At 46.5% G+C, this 21,081-nt stretch overlaps 1 protein-coding gene across 1 annotated transcript in view; it reads left to right on the forward strand.

Moving 5' to 3' along the window:
- LOC147685345 (uncharacterized) overlaps positions 1 to 21,081 on the forward strand; it is a 240,949-nt gene that overhangs the window by 188,796 nt on the left and 31,072 nt on the right. Inside the window, exon 11 of the mRNA XM_086941275.1 lies at positions 15,786 to 15,896. Within this exon, the coding sequence (XP_086797401.1) occupies positions 15,786 to 15,896 (111 nt within the window). The remainder of the gene's footprint in view (positions 1 to 15,785; positions 15,897 to 21,081) is intronic.

A 21,081-nucleotide genomic window follows, 5' to 3' on the forward strand; every position in this document is an offset into this window, starting at 1 on the left:
TTGAAGTTATTGCGCTATCAAGTTAGTGAGGGCGGAGGGCCCTACAGGTGCATTGCGCTTATTGGGGACATTGCATATAGGATCTTGGTAAGGAATGTTAACTTATTAAAAGAAGAACTAGGAGACTGGGAAGAGATTAGAAGGCAAAGACCAACAATGAGCTGCAAGACATGATATGTTAGTATGAGAACACACCGTGTCACAATAGAGTAATAGGCAATAAGTAACAGCATTGGCATAGGGTTACAGTGCATGCATAGTGAAGGCCATACTGTGGCGATAGATAACAGCGTTGATGGGGATCACCGTGTGAGCACAAGTAAACAGTGTAGGGATAGGTGGCAGAATCGACAAGATAAAAGCAGTGACATAAAGAGAACCGTGTGAGCAACCGGTAGTCATTGTAGAGGTAGGGTAGGCAAAGTGTGCAACATATGCTTGCAAGATCTAGTAAAGAATGAAACGAGATCAAGCTGTAGTTAATATTTCGGCATTCCCAGTTGTTGATGGCATTGTTTGTGAAAAAGTACCATATGATATCCATGGCCCGACCAAAACTTTGAACAATCCATACGTATTTCGCTTTTCTTTAAGGAGATGTGGTTTTGCCTGGAATACACTCTGATGACTGAGATGTTCACGCCGTTCATTCATTGTTCTCAGATTTGAAATATTATGCTGCTTTTGACACTGAAGATTGTATTTGAATTCTGAAAATTACACTGATGTGTTCTGTTATCAACAATATTATGGCCATCATTTTTTTGCACAACACCAATGCTCAGAGACCATCTTTTAATTTTACCCAATGTGAGCATTGCCCAACACCATTACATGGGGGTTCAAAGACTCAACATAGTAAATTTGTGTATTTTACGGGTTACAATCTTTCTGACCCTCAGTCCTACTATTATAAATTAGATACCCAACCACACTAAATTTATGCTGACCCGCATTAAATTGGTATACTCCTTGTCATTTGTAAATGATTTGTCCACGAAAGGTTATGAGTATTGGAAGGACACAATTGATTTAAAATCCATATGGGGTACCAAAAATTGGCAAGTGCAGGGCACCGAGTTATTGCATTGCGCATGTCTGATACCGCCTCAGCTCATATTTTTAAATGAGACTGTACAACAGACTACTTGTTTTAGTTTAGCTAAGGCCAAAGATCTATTTTGGAAGCTGTCGCAAATGGAAGCTGCGGTGCACTTGCGAGAAAAACTCACCAAGCTCATTTAGAAAAAGTTCTTCCAGTGGCCGATAACAACATTAATACACTGACATCCTGTATAAATACTTTGGATAATATAGTATCTTCAGTCATTGAGATTGTTCAAAATGAAGTGTCTGTTTTGTATCATGGTAAAAATCAGTTACGTTCTGTAATGCAGTTTGCTTGGAACTTGCAAACACTCAAAAGTGGAAAAGTGTCATGCAATTACCTCAATGCTTCTGCACTGTTTTTGCCATTTAATTTGACTGATAAACAGAAATTAATGTCAATGAATGACGCAACATACACATTGTTTAATATTGAAACGATCAGAACAGTTACCATGTTCTGTAGCGGTGACTGATTCAGCTGTATGGTTAATACATTGGGTAATTTCACTGTCCACCTCACTCTTTCAGTTTACAGCCTGCATGAAATATTACCCAGTTGGTAGATTTGAGCTCCTCACCAGTAGCTATATTCATGTATTATGGTCGTTGCCTTTCATCTTTAGTTGTCAATGAGCAGATAAGGACATTTTTCTTACAGGGGATGATTGCAATTCAACAGTAGGACATTCCTCAGTCTGTAAACAAGTTAAACTTCACAGAGCCTGCAACGTTTCGGGCCCTAATCAGGCTTGTTTTTAAAAGGTATCCCTGTTCAAGCTATTATTCCCGGAAGTTATCTTATTTTAAATAACCACGACTGCTGCAGCTTACGGGCAGGCATCCTGTATATAGTAGCAGTTTCCCAATGTGTTAAATGTTGCAGCAATATCCTGTTTCTACCCCGCATGGGATTGTAGGTAGTTGGCTTTGGCCTTCCATTCAAACTTTGAAAAAAGATTTCAATAAGCTAAGCAGACTCAAAGAGCTATTGTTTCAACAATACGTCGCTCTCACATCAGCTTGTGAGCCCTTCGAATTGCAGGTGGCGAGAACCACAAGTGAGATTCTTTCACTGTTGAGTCGGCTGATAGCCAGAAACCGGTCCTAGGATGCTTGTTTCCGGTCCAGGAAAGACAGGGCTTGGCAGTTCGGGCTGGACTGTTCCCATGAGGCACAGGGTCAAGACTGATTTGCATATGGCCATGTCTGAACTGGGGTGGCTTTGTGAGCAAAGTAACGATGGATTAAACCCAGATCTGTGACTGGGGGTGAATGGTTTGCCATCATCTTGTGTGGTTTGATATTCACTCACTGTTAAACATGAATCTCCCACTCCATTTTGGAGAATTAATTCACCAAATATTTAATGTGTCTGATACTGAGGGCCTAGCCCACCTTTTTAAACTTGTGGGTTCCGACCTGATGACCTCCTTTCAGACTATTTTTGAGTGATCCTAGCTTTTATCCATTCTATTTTTTCCAGCGCCTTCGGAGGGTTTCACCTGGTGCTCCTTCTTATTTGTGGCGTACTTGTACTTCTATTGCTGCTACGCAATTGCTGCTCAATTTGTGAACCTTTTTATTTACAAACAACAAGAGAGAAAGGGAGAGTCACGAACACTCTTAGTCCCCAAATTATAATATGTAACAACAACAAAAGAGTGTTCCTGTTCTGGTTAAGGTGGAAAAAGGCACAGAGCACAAGAAAACAACAAAGCCCAATAGGTTTGTTAGGAAAGCCCTCACTCACCGACCTGGTCGGTGACTTGCTTCATCATCGGGCCCCACCGGGTGTGACCGAATGCCACCCCGGTGTGCTTCGACGCCAGAATTACTGCGGAGCTGGTTTTTGTGATGGGAGGGCTATGTGAAGAAGTACGTGAATAGTGTCCAGTGGTGAGATTAAAATTGCCTTGTATGTGTCAAAAATTTAATTTTAATCAAAGACCATCAAGGACAAGGTTAAAAAATGTGTCGGTGAGTAGGGCCAACTAATTGGATGGTCTTACTCCCACTAGCATTAAGTGAAGATGTGAATGGTCAACATGGACATGTTTCAGCCGGTGTGGTATCATTAACCTGGCATTCGTCAGGACCTATGGTGTAAAACCTCGGCGGTATGGGCACTCTAAGGCCCACCCTACCAGAGGACTTGAAAGTTAAAAGTCTGTGAAGTGCAAAAAAACGGGGGCGGGCTTCACCACCCGAAGGTAGGACGCACACACCTCCAGCCTCTAAAATTTAGAGACCAAAAATAAAAGGCACTTCACCAGGGATGAAAATTCACCCCATAGACCGCGGGAGGGAGGGGACGGCGCATTTGGCACATCGCCCACGGCGTCTGTCTCCTGCAGATAAGCCTAATCGCCCTCAGGACCGGGTCTCGTCGATGAGACGAGACCCGCCCCCGTTTTTTTGCACTTCACAGACTTTTAACTTTCAAGTCCTCTGGTAGGGTGGGCCTTAGAGTGCCCATACCGCCGAGGTTTTACACCATAGGTCCTGACGAATGCCAGGTTAATGATACCACACCGGCTGAAACATGTCCATGTTGACCATTCACATCTTCACTTAATGCTAGTGGGAGTAAGACCATCCAATTAGTTGGCCCTACTCACCGACACATTTTTTAACCTTGTCCTTGATGGTCTTTGATTAAAATTAAATTTTTGACACATACAAGGCAATTTTAATCTCACCACTGGACACTATTCACGTACTTCTTCACATAGCCCTCCCATCACAAAAACCAGCTCCGCAGTAATTCTGGCGTCGAAGCACACCGGGGTGGCATTCGGTCACACCCGGTGGGGCCCGATGATGAAGCAAGTCACCGACCAGGTCGGTGAGTGAGGGCTTTCCTAACAAACCTATTGGGCTTTGTTGTTTTCTTGTGCTCTGTGCCTTTTTCCACCTTAACCAGAACAGGAACACTCTTTTGTTGTTGTTACACAATTTGTGAACCTGCCAAACCCGGTCCAGTTGCGGCTGCATTGTGAGCAGATGTGCCAACTTTTTGGTGCAATCCCATTGAAAGCTCTGACATCAGCTACTGGCTGACTTTCCGTTATGCAACACATAAAAATCGAATACTTAGAAGAGAACCTGTCCAAGGGAATAGTAATAGGATACAGTGAGAATCCACTGTAATCACTTACTAGAAAAGATAATATTTTTCTAGAGACCCCTCACCCATCAGGGTTACCCCTAGGTGGCATGCTTCATCATTGGGGTTCATTCCAATCCTCTACGGATTGAGGTGTGCTGCGACTTAGCGATTACGCAGGTGCATTTTTTGGTGTAGACTAGGTGAGGTAAAGGGGGAGTAGAAAAAAGTGTTATTAAAAATACCTAACTAGTGGGCCACTATATTATTCCCGCCCCTAGTTGATAAGGTTAAAATCAGGGGTTATTACTGAAAAAACAAAGTTCATAATAAGTCTGGTTGTCTCAGTAATCGGTAGCCAACATGTTGTGAGCTGGTCCGCTATTGGTTCTTCTTCAGGGAACCAGCCCCGTGTGTACCACTCCTAACAAGTCCTATAATAATGACACACTAAAGCACATTTAATATGCATGCACTATGTATACATACGGTGTTATTGAAATATTCCTGTAATAACAAAAGGAAAAACATTAAAACATAGACCAGTCAGCAAGGCTGGCAGATCACAGTAGGTCATCCTGAACCATGACTATGCGACACCTGTATATCGTGGGTGCTCAATAAGTCTAACCAGTAGTCACTTGTTTTAGCGTGTAAAATTGTTGCCACACTTAGTGTCTCGTGAGACAAGACACCACTAGACATAACTTTCCGGTATGCCTACTTCACCTGCATGCAACCTGTGTTCCACTGTCTCCGTTGCCCATTTTAATGGGCCCTGGATGTCTGCCTCTCCAATACAACCCACTCAAACCTGGATTACGAACTGTTAATGGGTCTGTTAAAGGCCCATGACCAGGAATGCTCCATGTGTAGGCGCTTGGATTGCGATTCTCTACTTAGACCAACAGCAAGTACTGCAACGCTGTGCCTGAGTACCTGTGCTCAGGCACAGCGTCCCTTGGGGGGTCAATGTTCCTTGAGGTTAGTCCCAGCTCCCTAGAGAGTAACTAGTCGCTAGACCCTCAAGGAGCTCGAACACCAATACCCAGGGTACCGGGCCACTTGAAGAAGCCAAGACTTGTTGGTGGTCAATCCCAACACAGATGCCACAGAGACCGACAAGGGATGTCAGCATTGCAAAAGAAAGCATCATCCAGAGTGTCCCAGCTGTCCTGTCTTCAGGTCGTTACCTGAAGCAAGTGACTCTGACTGCCGCGACCTGACACCTCAAAGCTCCTCTGCATCTGACCCCCACACCCGAGTCCAAGTGAACAGACGGTTTCGCTAGCACCCAGAGACTCCCAATACCTGCGCTTACTTTTGCGTTCTGCTGGCCGGGTCCCCCAGTCTTTGCTTGCAGCCTCTTTTTGTGGGCTCACTGAAGCCATGTTCCCCTACCACCTGACCCGCCAGACCAAAGACCACTGCACACGAGCCCCACAGCCTAAGTCCAGATGAACCGACAGTGCCTTTTGGCTCCACAGACCCTAAAGACTCGAGTTTTCCATGTTTGGGTTTGAACCGACTAGCCCCCCAGTCTCCGCTTGCAGATGTTAAACAGTATTTACCTGATCACGAATATCTTGGTGCCTAAAGTGATATCAAAATCTGTGATATGTTTATAAATTGGTGTCAGATTTCTTTATTAAGTGTGTGTCCCATTTATTGACTGTGTGTGTACAACAAATGCTCCACATTACCACATAAAAATAGAGCTGTTGGACTTGGCCCTTTTTGGCAGGTTCACCCCTAAACTTTTTGCCTACTCTCTGACATGATATTGGTGGTTTTAGGCCTCTGGACACTTTAGCTCTGTGGTCCAGTGCAAAGTGTGTGCGCTCTCTGTGTTACATTTGTAAGGTTGGCCTACCCTCCCATAGGAATGCATTGGGAATTCCCTGATCAGTGTGTGTCGGTGGTAATTCCGGTTATGAGAGGAGCAGTATGGTCAAGTCTGGCATGGCTGAAATTGTGTGAATAAATGCTGCGCAATAGTGTGCGCAGATTTATTGTGGTTATTTTAGAAATGCCACTTTTAGAATTTGGCATTTCTGTGTGCTATGTGTCTGCCTGCCTGATGTGAATTGCATGTCTGGCTTGTGAGTGACAGGAGCTGAGGGGCGTGGGTGGCTCCAGGAGGGGCGGGATGAGTCAGTGCTAGGCTGAATGGGACACCTGAGCTGAGAAAGGTGGGAGGAGAGATCCCCTGACTCTGAATAGGATGGTGCTTCCCTAGTACAATGCTGATTCCGCTCCCTGTGGTGTGTCTGATCACTGAGCCCCCCACCTGACAAAGGGGAGAGGAGCTGGGCTAAACAAAGTGCTCCAAATCCCCCCTAAACCATTTCTGACTGGTATCCCTAAGCCCTGTGCTGTGACACAAAGGGATTTTGTGATATAAATATAGGGGCTGTGACCCCATGAAAGTGTTCAGTCTTGGTGTGCTGTTCCTGCTGGGGCGTGCTGCTGCTGGGGCCCAGTGGGGGCTGCCATGAGGGCTTGCCTCCCTGGGCCCTGCCTTTCCCCTAGACCTGAAAGACCCTTTTATTTTGGAACCTTTTGCTTCTCATCATCTTCCTGGATCTCCAGGACTTTATGCAGCCTTTCTTTCGCGTCCTGGGAGTGCAATCTTTTAAACTTCCCCCACAGGAGAGGGAGAGCCTGGGGGCTGCGCAGTGCTGAGCTGCAGCCCCTTTAGGAGGGAATCCCCACCATAGGGATTCCCTTGTGATGCTTACAGTGGTGGGTGCCCACCTTACATTTTTCGTTATTTCGCGGGTGCCCACCCCACTTTTATGCCGCATTCGCTTTTGATTGATGGCGGGTGCCCACCCAGCTTCATATTTTAATTTAGGCGGGTGCCCACCTCGCATTACTGTGCCTTTTTGGCAGGTTCCCACCCCGCCAATGCTTTTAAATGAAAGCGGGAGCCCACCCCGCGTTTCACCGATGTAGCCTGATCCGAGTAGAGATTCACCCACCGGAGGCTGCCAATCGCAGCGAGGCTAAAGAGGAAGTCAGGCAGCGTAGTACCTGACTTGGTGCGGGACTTCCGCATTAGCAAGAGTCCTGCCTTCGCCCCGGTGTCAGGCGGGAGTGCCGCCGGTCGGCGAGGGAAGTCCCGGGTCCCAGGAGGGGGCCCAGGCGAAGTGAGGCAAGCGATCTGGATTCAAGATCCCCAGCCAGGGAGGAGAGCGGAGTGCCAGTCCTGAGGCCTGAGAACAGACCGGACTAAGCCTCAGCAGCGAGAGAAGAGCCCAGAGCCAAACCGTGAGTCCTGGTGAGTGAAGGCTCGAGAGGGGGACAGTGTGGGAGCAGTGTGACAGCACTATCCTTCCAGTGCATAAAAGGGTGCTGCAGCACTTACGTGCCATTAAAAATGGGGATAAAGCCTACCCTGTAGCACGACATTTTCAACTACATCATACACAGAATGCTGAAGGGTTGTCCTATTTTCTAATTGATGCTGTCCCAAAAAATGTTAGGGGGGGCGAACGAGAGAAGAAATTAAGAAAGCTTGAATCTAGCTACATCCTAAAGCTCAACACGAAAACCCCAAAAGGTCTTAACATGGAAGAAGATTTATATACATATTTATAGGCTTCCTCTCCCTATCCTTTGGTTTTATTTTCACTTTTACACGTAAGCACTATTTTGTTACAGTTGGCGGACTTTAACCTTGTAATCTGCATTGACTTACATGTATACTGTTCAGTGGTGATGTGTAAATGCCCACTTGGGCTGAATACTGGTATGAATAATATTCAAGTACACGGTGGTAATCCTAGAGTGATGGGACTCATTTTGTCTGCCCACTGGGGCTTAATGGGGATCCATTGAAATTGGGGTGACCAGTAAGTAAATGGGATCGCGCATGTTTAACGCACAAGCGTAGAATTGTCATGCTGATTGCTTACAACAGTTATAGCGTGAAAAGTTATTTTGGCGAAATCGCACGATTTTGTTACATGCTGTATCGAGAAAGGGTGCGGCTATAAATCCCAGTGAAATGTGATATTGATTTAACCATACCTACTTGATTGGTAACAACTTGAGTATAATTTTATAATGCTCACAATGATATTTTATGTTTATATTGCATGAAACAGTAAGTGTTTCCACCACTTAACTGCAGCCGGTATACTTACATGAAAAACTACGAGTCTGTTGTTTATGTTTATTGTGTAGTTCATCACGTGACTTACTTGCACTGAAGAGTTTAAATCACTTTGGAAAACTTTATTGAAATGCTAGTGACCAAGCCTGCAGGTCAGGCGAAACGCATCTAGCACTATCCAGCTGGCATTAAAAACTTTTTGCACAGACACGGCGTTGACTGCTTTCTTTTGCAATATTGGAAGCCCTGTTGTCCAAAACATCAAAGGTTGCCCTCCTTGGGACTCCCTCCCCGAAAGTTAACCTCTGCATGAGGACTGCAGCACAGTCAGGTTACAGCTTCAAACAATTCTGATACTGGCTTAACGCGTTTCAAACTTTTGTTCTTGCTCACAAGCCTCACCAGAGAAAGACAGCCACTTCACATTGGAACACCTGCTGATTTTATTTGTCAAGTCCCGCCCCAGTGGGAATGTACTACCACCATAGTAAGTGGAGAGCTTCACCATGTATATGCAAATCATTCTGGTCTTAGCAGTTTCCATAGTGCAATACTTCCCAAGTGGGTGTGGTCATCTCACCTTTTCTCATGTTTGAATAAAATCCATATGTATGGTTGTTTTAAATGTGCAACTGCTGCTAGTGCCACTTCAAAAACAGTCTCTCAATTGAGCTTTCTGCTCCAAAAAGCGCTGCGATGTCGAAGCGTCCAAGATCGGCTGGAAGCAGCGGTTCATCCCGCCTCCAGGCACGGCCGCTAAAATCCAAAACATCAAAGGTTGCCCTCCTTGGGACGCCCTCCCAGAAAGTTAACCTCTGCATGAGGACTGCAGCACAGTCAGGTTACAGCTTCAAACAATTCTGATACTGGCTTAACGCATTTCAAACTTTCGCTCTTGCTCACAAGCTTCACCAGAGAAAGACAACCACTTCACATTGGAACACCTGCTGATTTTATTTGTCAAGTCCCGCCCCAGTGGGCGTTACTACCACTATAGTAAGTGGACAGCTTCACCATGTATATGCAAAGCATTCTGGTCTTAGCAGTTTCCATAGTGCAATACGCGTTAAGCCAGTATCAGAATTGTTTGAAGCTGTAACCTGACTGTGCTGCAGTCCTCATGCAGAGGGCAACCTTTGATGTTTTGGACATATATATATATATATATATATCCCCAGGCGTCAGTCGTCGTGCTGCGCCTCGTGCGTTACTGGTGCCAGGATGACGTCGCTGGAGCTACTTAGACGCGCCCACACGCGCTGACATCAGTTCTTTCTTTTCTGCACCAGCAAGCGCAGATCTGGGAAGAGCAAGTAAATCCCAGTCTATTTTGGACTGCGCTTTTTCGAGGCCTTTACCTCTTTCATCAAGTCGATTGACTCCTGGTGTCGTATGGATGGCCATCTTCAAGAATTGTGGGGATTGTCACTGCATGATGTAGGTGACGTACCCACACCGCGTGTATCTCTACTTGCTGGGGCGCGACCACAACTCCAAGTCATGCCCCGACTGCTGGGCTATGGTGCCGAAAACTTTGCGGGAGCGGTCTTCTGGATCTAAGTCTAGGCACTCGGGGTCAGTTAAATCGAAGCATTCCAAGAAAAAGTCGAAGAAGCGCTGTCGCTCTTAGACTTCCTGTCACGCGACTTGGCAGAGGGTGCAGGTGGTGGCACCCCAGCTCCAGCGGAGCCTGTGGCGTTACTGCCGGCCTACCAACCTTTTCTGGGTCCGTCGGCAATGCCTGCACAGGTGCAAGTGTTTCTTGCTGCCATGGCTCGACTCTTTGGGCCGTCTGGCCCTGCCGGCGCACATTCGATCCCTGCACGCCCGACTGGAGGTCTTGCCCTTCCTACGCCGGTGGTTCCGACCCCGACTCCACCGTTGGTTCTGGCCACCGGTAAGCAGGACCTCCCTGGATCTGGCTCGGACCAAACCTCTGGCACCACCTCTGACGTCGTCCGGTACCACCGTCTACGTCATCCCCAGTTTCAGCCCTGAACCGGATGAGGCGCCGGAACGGCGTCGATCGAGACCGATTCCGATGGGGCCTTTCTGCACCTATGTCCGTCCTCCTTATTCTCAGCCTGTTTCACAGACTTCGGAGGAGGGGCAGGACTGGGAGGGGTCTGAGGACCCTCTCGCACAACAGTGCAGTGATGACCCGGACTGAGCAGAGGATTGGGGGGATGCCAGTGGTCTAGACACCTCGCCTGACCTTGGCATGCTTTCTCCTCCTTCCCTGGCTACGGAGGAGGGAGTAAGTTAAGCAGTGGTGTTGCATAGGGCGGCCGAAGTTCTCCACCTCGAACTCCCTACAGTGGCCGTCAGGACTAACCTCCTGACAGAAGTGCTTCAACCGACGGCAACCTATTCGGAGCCCTTGCTGCCTTTTAATGATGCACTGTCTGACGTTCTTTTTGGCATTGTGGATAGGAACGTGACCAACGCCATCATACGGCTCCGGGCAATCCCCTCTTTCTCTCCCAACACCCCACTCCTAAGAGCTTGGTTGTCCAAGCCTCTGCATCTCAGAACGCATTCCCTTCCGCACCGCTGAATAGGGAATCCAAGAAGCTGGAGCAGCTGGGCAAGAATCTGTTTTCATCTGCCAGCTTAGGGCTGCAGTCAGTGAACACCGCCTGCCTCTTGGGCCGTTACTCCCACTCTGTGTGGGACACGGTTGCGCAGGTGCTGCCCAACTGTCCAGAGGAGGACCAGACAGTACTCGCCCAGGCTATTGCAGCTGGGAGGGACGCAGCTAAGTTCACCATCCGTAGTGGACTTGATACCACCGACTTGCTGGGCTGGGCGATTTCTACTACGGTGGTGCTTCAGCGCCATGCCTGGCTGAGGACAACTGGCTTTTCAGGGGATGTCCAAAACACCTTGATTGACATGCCCTTTGATGGCATTTGCCTTTTTGGCAACAAAGCAGATAGTGTGTTGGAGCGCTTTTAGGATTCATGGGCTACGGCCAAGTCCTAGTGCCTCTCGGCATCCTACGCCTTCTGCTTTTCCCTCCTTTTGTGGCCACGGAAGGGCGTGCCCCAACACGTTTATTCCAGAGCCACAGCCCGGCACAGCAACAACCTCAGTGCGGATGTGGGAACCTCGAAGCGGTTCTGAGAGCCAGCGGGTGGGTCAGTCTACCTCCACCCCCGCAGCATCCACTTCAAAGCCTTCCTAATCCAACCTTTCAGGCCCATCAAACGCCGGTGGGCGTCATAATTCACCATCATCTCCCCCCACTGGCGCAACATCACTTCGGACAAGTGGGTGCTGCAGATAGTCTAAAGGGGCTTCTCCCTCCCCTTCGAGACTACCCCTCCAGCCATGCTACCTGCTACCTCCGCATGTCGGGGGACCATATTGCGCTTCTTTAGCAGGAAGTTACGGCCCTCTTGGCCAAGGGGGCCATTGAGCGCGTTTCTTGGCCAGAATTGGCTCTTGGTTGTTATTCCCACCACTTTCTGGTCACCAAGAAGGACAAGGGCCTGCGTCCTATCTTGTACCTCAGAGACATCAACTGCTTCGTCCGGAAGGAGAAGTACAAGATGTTGACGTTTGCTCAGGTCTTGTCTGCTCTCGACCCTGGAGACTGGATGGTAGCGTTGGACTTGTAGGGCGCTTATTTCCACATCCCTGTCCTGCCGGGCCACCGGCGTTACCTCCGGTTCACGTTAGGCCACAAGCATTTTCAGTTTTCTGTGCTCCCCTTCGGCCTTACCAGCTCCGCTCGGTTGTTCACAAAAGTGATGGCTGTGGTCGCAGCTCATCTGCGCAGATCAGGGGTTCCAGTCTTCCCCTATCTCAACGACTTGTTGTTGAAGGCAGGCTCGCCCCAGGCAGTCGCCGCCCACCTCCAGACTACGGCCAACCTGCATTTGCTGGGGTTTTCCATCAACGTGCCGAAGTCGCACTTGATTCCCTCTCAGAAGCTCCTCTTCATCGGAGCAGTTCTGCACTCGGCCTAGTTTCGGGTTTATCCTCCCGAGTAGCGAGTCTGGGATATTCAGGCTATGATGCCGATCTTTCAGCCTCTATCCTGGGTTTCGGTCAGGATGACTCTTCAGCTACTGGGCTTGATGGACTGCATACTGCTGGTGGATCATGCCAGGTGGCATATGCAGGCTCTGAGTGGGACCTGAAGTTCCAGTGGGCGCAGCATCAGGGCAACCTGTCCGATCACGTCCAGATCTCAGAGGGCACTGGGCGACAGTTGCAGTAATGGCTCACGAATCGCGATTGGGTCAATGGCAGATCCCTCTCCCTTCCCCAACCGGTACACACAGGGGTCACGGACGCGTCCCTCCTGGGATGGGGCGGCCACATGGGAGAGGCAGAGATGAGACTCCATATCAACCTTCTACAGCTTCAGGCGATCCGACTTGCACTGAAGGCATTCCTTCCCTCTGTCATGAGGAGAGTAGTGCAGGTGTTCACAGACAATACCACCGCCATGTGGTACTGCAATAAACAGGGTGGGTGGGGTCGTCAACCCTATGTCAGGAGGCTCTGCGCCTCTGGACATGGCTGGAACATCATGGCATTTCTGTGATGGTTCAACACCTGGCAGGTTCGCTAAACGCCAGGGCGGACGAACTCAGCCGTCGATGCATGATGGATCACGAATGGCGTCTGAACTCGGACGTGGCGAAATGTCTCTTTCAGCAGTGGGGAGAGCCTTGATTAGATCGATTCACCACTGAAGAGAACGCACAATGACATCAGTTCTGTGCGTTGGAATTTCCAAGGCGGCACTCGATAGGTGACGCTTTTCGTCGCGAGTGGAATTGCTGTCTTCTATATGCCTTTCCGCCTATACCACTTCTACCCAGAGTGCTGAAGAAGATCAAGCGTGACCGGGCCCAAGTCCTTCCTGTGGCTCCGGACTGGGCTCGAAGAGTATGGTATCCCGAGCTACTCAGCATGACGATCGATCCCCCGCTCCGTCTGCCCCTTCGGTAGGCTCTTTTGTCGCAGCAGCAGGGAAGGGGCCTCCACCCAAACCTGTCTAGCCTCCATCTCCTTGCGTGGAGATTGAGCGGCGACAGTTGCCGTCTTTTGACCTTCCTCCCGAAGTTTGTGATGTCCTCTTGGCAGTCAGGCGTCCCTCCACTAAAACAGTATACGCCTGCAGGTGGAATAAATTTGTGGCGTGGTGCACAGCAAAGGCTATGGATCCCCTTTCTGCCTCTCTTTCAGAGGTCGTCCTCTTTCTCCTTTCTTTGGCCTAGCAGGGCTCAGCTCTGGGCCCTATCAAGGGCTACCTCTCTGCCATTTCAGACTTTTTACGGATTCCAGATCAGCCTTCCCTTTTCAAGTCCCCTGTAGTAAATAGATTCTTAAAAGGCATTACTCATCTTTTCCCTCCTGCTCCCTTTCATAATGCCTCAGTGGGACTTGAACCTTGTTCTCACTTTTCTGATGTGTGCTTCCTTTGAGCCACTTCACAACTGTCCTCTTCGTCTACTCACTTTAAAGACTGCTTTCCTGGTGGCCATCACCTCTCCCAGAAGATTGAGTGACCTCCTGGCTCTTTCTTCTAAGCCTCCAGTTCACTCAGTCCATCCGGACAAAGTTGTTCTGCGGACTCATCCATCTTTTCTGCCAAAGGTTGTAACTGCCTTTCACATCGTGCATACCATCACTTTGCCCACCTTCTTTCCGCCTCCGCATCCCTCAAAAGAGGAAGAGGGGCTCCACCGACTGTACCCAAAACGTGCGCTCTCTTTCTATCTAAACCGCACACAACAGTTCTGGGTGGATGACCAGCTCTTTGTTGGCTATGTGGGTGCCAAGAAAGGTCGGGCCGTGCACAAGCGGACATTCTGTCGGTGTAGTCATTCTGTGCATTAAGGCTTGTTATTCTTTGGCTAAAAGGAGCCTCCTGTGGGGCTACGCACCCATTCTACCATGGCGACGACAGCCACTAATGCCTTGGGACGGGGAGTTCCCTTGCATGACATTGGTTGGGCAGCTACGTGGGCTTCGCTACACATGTTTACCAAGCATTACTGCCTGGACAGCCAAGTCCAGCAAGACAGCTTCTTTGGCCGTTCTGTTCTCCAGGACTTTCTGGTGTGATTTTGGTTCGCAGACCCTCCACCGGGGTTGGTATTGCTGGGGTATCTATTCGAAGGTAAGGAATCTATCACTACGTGTTTCTTTCCAGTGGTCAGTTTCTTGCATGGCTCTGCGGTCCTGGCGCGGAAAGTCATGTACAGAACTGGCCTCCGTGCGCGTTGGCACGTCTAAGTAACTCCAGCGACGTCAGCCCAAAGCCAAAGACGCACGCAGAGCCGCAGGACGACGCCTACCAACCCGCAGGGGTACTGCTGACGAAAAACTTTCCTGATCCAGTCTGATGCCTAGGGGTAATTCTAAGGTAAGGAATCTATCACAACTAATGTTTCTTACAGGTATATCGTTACAGAAGGTAAGTAAGTTGTGCATTACTTATGCTACAGCTGAGATATTTTTTCATAACTATAAAATCAAATCTAACAACATTTGATACGCCAAAAGCTCAAACTTTCACTAATGCGAGACCTATTGCATTGCAAATGCTTGTTTTTATTGCAGCCCTGGTATCTCTCCTTGTGTTTGTGCTAATTTTGAAAGAGGACACAATTATTCCATTTAACTAACATCATCATCATACTACATTGACTTTCTTTTGGCTTTAGGCTTACTTTTGAGCTTTTGTTTTTTAAAAATTTATCTCAAACTGCTGATGTATATATTATATTCCCTGTGTGCATCTGAAAATCATTAGATATGATTAGCTAGGCAATGATTACCTCATCTGCCCAAAGCAGTGTTCATAACAACTCAAGTGACATTAATTATGACTCCACAAACTGGTTAGCTAGTGGCACTGTTATGTGCAGTTTGCACATAGCATGACATGCACTGGTGTCCTGTACATACACCAAGCAGGCATCAGCCTCAGCTAGACCGTATTCATATTAATCTGTTGCTGTCCTCCATACCAATATTACATTTAGAGTAAAAGCGTTACCTACGACTTCAGTTAGACAGATGTCTGAATAAATTAATCTGTTTATCTGCAGGGTGTAGCAGAGGCGGCTTTAATGATCATCAGAGTCCAAACTTGATTGAGGTCTTTTGAAAGCCACCCTCTTGCTTAGATGAAACCCTTTAGACATGTCTAACAGTGGGAGACATACTATTTGGTGAACTAACTTATCTTGTAGTTGACGTTACCAAGCTTGCTTCAAAAGCACACACCAGTTAGTAAAATGAAAGGTCCAGGTAAGGGCTCCCTGCTATCGATCCCCTCTGCCCTTTAAAGTTACCCCTATTAGCTGGCTCTGCACTATTCGTAATTTAGATTGTAATTAGATAGAAAATTCAGCAGAAACTGCTTCCTTCTATGCATGATGTATTATTCTAATAATGTATGTTTTTATCTGTTAATAACAGAGATTGTGATGCCCACGGATATTGTTTCATTCAAAATAAAGGATGAGGGACATAATTATTTAACCAAATATCAGGACACTGAAGCAAGAGAAATTGCCAACAGCCCCTTAGGTGAGGATACAGTGTTTTTCTTGAAATTACAATAATAAGGTATTACTCTAATGTATTCCTTATGTCTCCTTATCTTTCTTTTGCAGGTTTCTTTCCTTATCCTTTCTCTCACTTTCAGATTTTCTAGTTCATTCATTCATTCAATGTCGTCCTGACACATAATACATTCTTTGGTTTTTTTATAGAGACACATTATTAATAGCACATGCTGCAGTCTTATCATTACAGCGACAACTAAAATTGCTTATTTGTGTTGTCTGCTTCTTTGACTGCTTTTCTCCTACTTTTTCATTTTCATTTTCAATTTATTTTATTGTTTGTATTTTGAGGGACTATTGTTCTCGCTTTTAATATCTGTTTATTTAGCATTCTATTTCAGAATAGCAATGGAAATGTATGTTATTGCTTGAGTTTGCTTTATTAGTGCTTCATTTGTGGCTCCCTGTAATTTTCGCAATTGTCAGCCGTGCTCATCTACACCAAAAACAAATTTAATGAGAATGAGACCTCACAATATTTGAGAGCTTTATTGCCTCTTTTTCAAGCCAGAATTAAGCTTCAGTGCACTGCTGCTCATCATACAAAGAAATTCTCACATGGTCAGTATTTTCATCATCTAAAGAAATTCCAGTGGATTAAAAATAAAAACCTAATCGTCGCCGACTTCCAAAATAAAAATATTAAACAGGGCTAAAAACAATTCTTTCTCAGGAGTAACAACTATTTTTGGTAAACTTTACAAACAGAACTCTGAACTCAACCAGTTTTCCTTCAAAAGGTACTTAAAACGTTAAATTTTGTACCACCTTTTGATATAATTGAAACACTGCTATCTATGCACTGCTGCATGTTCATCTTAGTGTTGTTGTCCTAGAATCTTAACCAGTATTCTTTTTTCTTAATTTCTTTCTCTTCCTCGGTATGCTACTTTGGTATTGGTTACATATGCTGACCTGTAATACTCCATGTGTATGCTCCTCCCTCACACATCCCCTCATATGGAGGCCGCGCAGCGCAAGCGTGTCGCTGGCGCGCCTAAGGCAAGCCTGTCTGCGCCAGGAGCCCTGGCCCCGCTAGAGCCACAACACCTACTTCCGCCACGACTCCGGCACCCTCCACGCACTCAACGCCGAACGATCAAGCACCTGCTTCCTGCCCGCCCGAAGCGCACCCAAGGACCCTTCGCCTGCTGGAACTGCAGCTTCACCAGCATCTGGCCTGCCAACCCACCTGCCAAAGAACCCAACTACCTCATATGTATCCTTATCAACACCCGCTCCGCACACAAACACGCAGTGGAACTCTGGGACCCACTGGACTCCTACACCCCAGACGTCCTGACGGAGACCCGGATTAACCGTTCCTCTGCACCCAACATCGCCATAGCCATCCCAGAAAGCTATAAGGTAACCGCCAGGGACCGCACCAATGAAGTAGGAGGAGGAATCGCCATCGTCCACAGGAGCACTCTCAAAGTCTCAACCAACATCGACGACACCCTCAGCACTGCCGAACACCTGCACTTCCAGATTCACACCGATCCCAACACCACCCTCAGAGGAACCTCGTCTACAGACAGCGACTCCATCACGACCTCATCAGCACACATGCCCTCTCCTCCACGGACTACATCCTCCTCAGGGACCTGAACTTCCCCCTCGAGAACAAAAACGACACCAACTCCACCACCCTGATCGACAACCTCGGACTCAGACAACTCGTCACTACACCTGTAGTGTAGTTCCTATATTCCCAATAGGCTCTGTGCATTGGAATAATATATCCTGTAGCTTAGACACAGGCGTGAGATCCCCTGGGTCTCTACCGAATATATTAGACTTAATTGTGAGTGCCAGCTAGCTCAGAGGTCACTAGAAACGTTCTCGAATTCACAAGAAGGGATTAGTTTCTGACAACCGCATAAACATGACAACTTTGTTTCCTATTATTAAGAAAGCAATCTCTAGAGTCGCGGAAACAATAGATAGCTAAGTCAATCGTGCATGCTTCGTTTCACCAGAGCGGCGGAGAAATTAGAGAGACGGGCGTTTTCAATAAAAGAGGTTATTTAGTGAACAGTCTTCTTTCTCAAGCATTGAAAATGAACTGCTACAATAGTAAAGCTTACTATGAAGTACAATGCATATAATACGAATAGTATTATAAAATAGTACTGTAAAAGCATGATATGGGTGTTAAGCCATAAAGTGCATAAAGGGTATAAAATGTATAAAATACATACAGTAATAAAGGATGACTAAAAGTACTCAACTGGTGCTTCTGAAATACGCCTACCCCGGTGTACCTAGCCTAAGTCTGGTACGAGGGAGGGAATATAAGAGGAGGAGTTTAAGTCTAGGGTTTCTTCTGCCAGGAATCTAATTCCAAGAATTCTCTAAGAGGGCTAATCAGCTCCGTACCGTTGGTTTCAGAATGAAGGAGGTCTTGTATCTCGTTCTCAGGACTCGATTGCCCAGATACCTGCAAGGGTAAACTGGAAACACTGGAACTGGATCTCTCGGCAAGGAGAAATGGCAGAGTCTCGCAGTGTGTCTGCTGGAGGGTCGGCTTTCCTCGGCACTTGCTGCTGCAGGGCATCGGGCAAGTAGATAGTCGATCTGCTCCAAACCACTGTGTGTTTGATTGGGCAAATCAAGGCATATTTATACTTTGAAGGTGCCGAGTTTGATGCATGTTTGGACTTAATAACGTCACTGAAAGGCTCAATTCTTGGAAAACTCAGAGAGTTCTAGGAGAACTTAATATTCAAACAGGGGGAAGTCCCGGGCTGCTGAAGGCTGGTTTGTCCAAGAAAACGTTGTTAATTCTTGGAGCTTAATGAAAGCATCCCGGCGGCATTTGGGCTGTATGGTTTGGACCAAATATGGTAATGATTTGTATGCCTTTATAAGGATATGATAAAATAGACCTATATAAGGGCATGAATCTGGATTTTTATATTAGGGTCCTAGATTCATTTACAACACACACTCCACGATTTTAAGTTCAATAAGCTAACCATGTAGGCACTGAACATATCTAAAGCTAGTGTTTACAATCCCACCCCAAAATACATAACGTGCATTTGAATTGGGCATGCAGAAAATTATGTTTAGCATTTCTACAGTATGCAATGTACTTCAGAAAAGAATATCTAAGCATAAAGTCATCAAACAATTATGCGAGCTGGAATATCCATGTCATTTACTTTTCTAAAATGGCTCTTAAATACAGAAAAAAAATTGCGACCATTTTACTAACATGTCATATCAATACTTCTATTAATAGGAGACAGGGCCAAATAGTATTTCTCAGTCAATGTTCAAAATGAATTTCTTGTTCTCTAGGAATAGTTCTACCTCGAGCAGAACACTCTGTGCCACAGAAAAATCAATCTGTCTTGATAAGGAAAGAAATATTATGCAAAAGTCAAATTTTTGTTTTGAAAATTGAAGGCCGAATTTCAGAGTTCAGGGAACGCTGTGAGCATAGATCAAAAACAATTTTTGGTGTCAGGAGAAAACATAAGGTCGTCTAGGCTGGCAAAGAAATCGTCTACCACAGTAGGTGAAAGAGGAACCACTTGATCCAGCTGATCAAATGTGCACAAATGAGAAGCATTGCTTGCTGATGCGTTAGCAATGGTCAGGTCAGATGATACCTGTGTTCCTGTTGAATCTCGTATCTCACCTTCAGTCAGACTTAGTGGTGGAATCTCAATGAATGCCGTCATCAGGATTTGTAGCCGTTGGGGACAACACCGTGCATGAGCCGTTACCGGACCTAGCAAAATGTCAACATCCGATGGTAGGACTGATGGAAGTGTAAGACAGATGTCTAACATGCATTCTTCTCCGCAAAGCAGGCATCGTAGAACAGGTAAGATGCAATCTTGCCAGATTGGTCTGAACGAGAGAAGCCAAGTTGTTTTCAGATCTCTTAAACGAGCCAAGCCGAGAATCTGTGTTATTCTCTCACGATACCTCTGGGCACGGACCGTTTGTTCCATGATGTTCTGGGTATCGTTGGTTGCCGGACTTGCCATATCGGAGCAGAAGAAATAAAAATAGTATTCCTGCTACGAATCCCAAGATGAGAGGCAGTCCGCCGAACACAGAGTGCACAAAATACAGAGGAATTATTCAAATGGTGCTAACAGTCCCGAAAAAACTGTCTTAAATACATGTGCGATGCCACTGGTCTCAGACATGTTTGAGATTTTTCTTAACACTTCTGCGAAATGTACAGGGCAGTTTGTTGATAATAATGCATGTATCTCTGCAGATGTTCTTGCAACTTGCAGATCATACATTGCTTTTGATGATGTCAGTGGCACAGATTTTTGTAAAAGAATAGCCTTTAGTGTGCTCAAAGTATCAATTTGTATAGAAGAGATATTCAGTGAAGGCCATATTGCCGTCTCACTGTCTGACTTGCGAGTTGGATACAATACTTGCATACAACAAGTTACCATGGATGACACACTAACCAGATAAACTTTTCCTGCCATCATGCCACAGCAGCTGTGATCATTCAACATAACGTAACTGCCATTGGATAGCTGCCTGAAAACGGGTTCTATCCGTGTGGAGGGAGTACCGTGCAGGTGGCATGAAAGGTTATTCGCAGAACCGTCGCAGGCTCCGTGTATATTAATACCTTGGCACAGAAGTGTACCACTTAGTGAATTTTTACAATTTTTCCCACTAAGGAATACTTCTTTCCACTTATTCCAACATTTGTGTGTATATGGTAGAGTCCATGTTGACTTAATGTATTCTTTACCCAACCTTTCATACAGGCCTTCTGGCATATGCTGTAAACAATACTGAAACTGGAAAATTGTCACTGGTATCGTAATGGTGCCATGAATTATCCATTCAATCACAGGTTTCTCAGAAACTGTCAATGGTAATCTTTCCAGTTTTTCAATGCTCAGTACCGTATAGTCTGCTCCTCTTTGTGCCAAAGAGATTTGTTTATCTGTAAGGTTAAACCCAGTAAACAATGACGTTGTGTTGATTAGCCTCCATGGCACATAACGTTTCTGCCGTGGTTTGCGAGGTCCCAATAAGAAATCTCGCAAATCATTGCTTTCTTTAAGTAAAGTTAAGTGTTGTTTAATTTCTGGAAGTGTAGAAGTTTTCAGCCATTCAAGGCATAGCTTCCCTACACTATATGTTGT

The sequence above is a fragment of the Lissotriton vulgaris genome, chromosome 10 (assembly GCF_964263255.1).
Source record: "Lissotriton vulgaris chromosome 10, aLisVul1.2, whole genome shotgun sequence".
NCBI classification, from domain to species: Eukaryota; Metazoa; Chordata; class Amphibia; order Caudata; family Salamandridae; genus Lissotriton; species Lissotriton vulgaris.